At 35.9% G+C, this 2385-nt stretch overlaps 1 protein-coding gene across 1 annotated transcript in view; it reads right to left on the minus strand.

Annotated features, from left to right (window-relative positions):
* LOC107082737 (macrophage mannose receptor 1-like) overlaps positions 1 to 2385 on the minus strand; it is a 22282-nt gene that overhangs the window by 5523 nt on the left and 14374 nt on the right. The window contains exons 21-26 of the mRNA XM_015371568.1: positions 1937 to 2042; positions 1713 to 1840; positions 1099 to 1143; positions 854 to 956; positions 526 to 758; positions 144 to 309 (exon numbers count right to left, since the gene is read on the minus strand). Of these exons, the coding sequence (XP_015227054.1) occupies positions 144 to 309; positions 526 to 758; positions 854 to 956; positions 1099 to 1143; positions 1713 to 1840; positions 1937 to 2042 (781 nt within the window). The remainder of the gene's footprint in view (positions 1 to 143; positions 310 to 525; positions 759 to 853; positions 957 to 1098; positions 1144 to 1712; positions 1841 to 1936; positions 2043 to 2385) is intronic.

Here is a 2385-nt window from a genome sequence, read left to right on the forward strand (position 1 = left end):
ATATATATATATATATATATATATATATATATATATATATATATATATATATAGGGAAAGGATCTAAAATGTGTGATTTGAATTTGGAAGAGTGGAAATGGCTGGAATTTATCATTGTGCTCCAAATGCTGCTTCAGTCATACCTGTAGACTGCATGCAGACACTATTCAAAGTCTGGTTGCAGAAAGCTGTTCGCCATTTTCCATCAACATCTACATACACACATGGTTTATCCCTGCTTGGTTCATTTTCGGCCCAGTTGCTGGAGCTCAGGTGCCAGCCATCAATGTACCGGAAATAACCTTGAGTCTGGAATCAGAGACACATATCATATAAGAATGATCAGATTGAAGCGTGTCAGTATGAAGCAAATGTAATAAGCCATAAGATATTCCATTCAAATATATTCAGGAATAACCTAACAGCTTAGGTAAAAATATATAAATAAATTTGATTTTATGATAGATTTTCCCCTGCAAATAGCCTGTTGGAGATTAGAAATGTCTGGGTTCTGCAATTCTCTACCTCATTTTTGTTTAGTCCAATCCACAGAGGAGCTTTGAGGGTCAAAGCCAGTAGTTCAACATAGGCATTTGTCCACTCATTTCGTAGGCTGGCCAAACTGGCCTTTTCACTTTCGCACTGTTTCTTGGCGTTGTACCAGGTCAGATTTTGAGTCACAGCCTTAATGCTATCATTTCCCAGGTGTTGATAGATGAGAGGATCAATTGGATCTGTGTTACCTGGAAAACCTGGGTCTGTTGGACATAAAATAAAATATATTTTATTTGTTTATCTTACATGCTGAATTAAACCTAAAATATTTCTAAACCAGCAAAAAGCTGGAACTTACTAATATTTTTGGCACATATGAATCCATTTGTGTCATTGCAGGACTTTATCAGCCATTTGCCGATCCCGGTCGCTGAATTGGTGGACATTAACACGCACTCCTCCTAATTTTGATAAAAAGTTAAAAGAGTTAAAAGGTACAGTCATCTTCAAACTCATAGTTATTGCATTTTTTTCTTTCAGAAAAATAAACATATCAGATGCAACCCTTTTTTGTATATATGTATTTTTTTGTTTTTTTTTTACCTCATCCCATCTTTGATAAAATGATCCAGGACGTCGTTGAAATTTCTAAAGGGCAAAGGCAAATTGCTTATCATAATTATCCCATCTTAAACTTTATTTCTTTACATAAAATTGCATAGCAGTTGACCTATCTTATGTCACAAGAGTTCAGCAAAAACACAATCTAATCAGCAAAAACACAATCTAAACTAATGTACAGATACAAATAACATGACAAATAAAATCTGAGTCTATGTTCATGCAAATTGAGAACCGGCCAGTGGCTCTTTTAGGGAGTTAATCTGCAAATAGCTGTCTTAGTTGTCAAAATCAGTTTTTGGAGTGTGGGTGGTCTTAGACTTTAACTGACTTTAAACCCAGTTAAAGTGCTTTTCTCTAGTGCTAAAAGGAAACAATTGTATTTCTTTACAACCACAGAGTTCTACAGGCATTTTTCCATCATATATTTGTTTGTAGTTCAATTGGAAAGGTTTAAAAAAAAGCATACTATACCAAACCAAAGACATGAGTGGTCCCGTATAGATACGAGTTTTTATCTAAGACATCAGTCTAAAAGACAACTTCTAACACTGCTATTAACCACTTCAGAGTAGTATAACTGAGGAAATACTCACACCATAACCCCAGTTGGTGTACTTCCGTGTTTTGCCATCAGTCCAGAAAAATCCCTCTTGTTTTAGGCTGTTTAAACCTATCCATAGACCTGTATTTGTTGCTGTGAGCATTCTAGTGATCAAAAATGCTGTAAAATTAAAGTGAGAAACAGCAAAAGTATATTTTTTTTTGTTCCAAAATGTATTCATTTATTCTTGTAATTAATGATAACATGAGAGCAGACCTTGCACTTGTCTCGTTGGAATGGACACTAAATTGGCTCCAATACTGATGCACTGAGTTCTTGCCTCTTCCCATGTGATCTGGCGTTCGTACGTAATCTTATAACACTGTTGGCAACAAAATATGTTAGAAATATGAAAAAAAAAAAAAAAAAAGACCTTGTTTGAAAAACATGCAAAAAAAAGTCTTAACAAAAGTTTTTTTATTGGAAACATTTATTCCAGTACTTGGACAACACAGAACACAAACCCCTAGAATTAGGCATGGAGGTAGAAACAGTGAGCTTAGGACAGTTATCTATTGTGGGTACAAAGACTTAGCCTGGGTGCCATTCCAAACTTAGTCCCGCCCACAACGTTTGAGGTCGGGAAGTTCGGTCTGGCGTTGCTCAACAGTAGCGCGAGTATGCTAGCACAATATCTGGCGAGCCAATCAAATTGTCAGGGCGGG

This window comes from Cyprinodon variegatus, unplaced genomic scaffold, assembly GCF_000732505.1.
Source record: "Cyprinodon variegatus isolate N-32 unplaced genomic scaffold, C_variegatus-1.0 Scaffold60, whole genome shotgun sequence".
Classification (NCBI taxonomy): domain Eukaryota; kingdom Metazoa; phylum Chordata; class Actinopteri; order Cyprinodontiformes; family Cyprinodontidae; genus Cyprinodon; species Cyprinodon variegatus.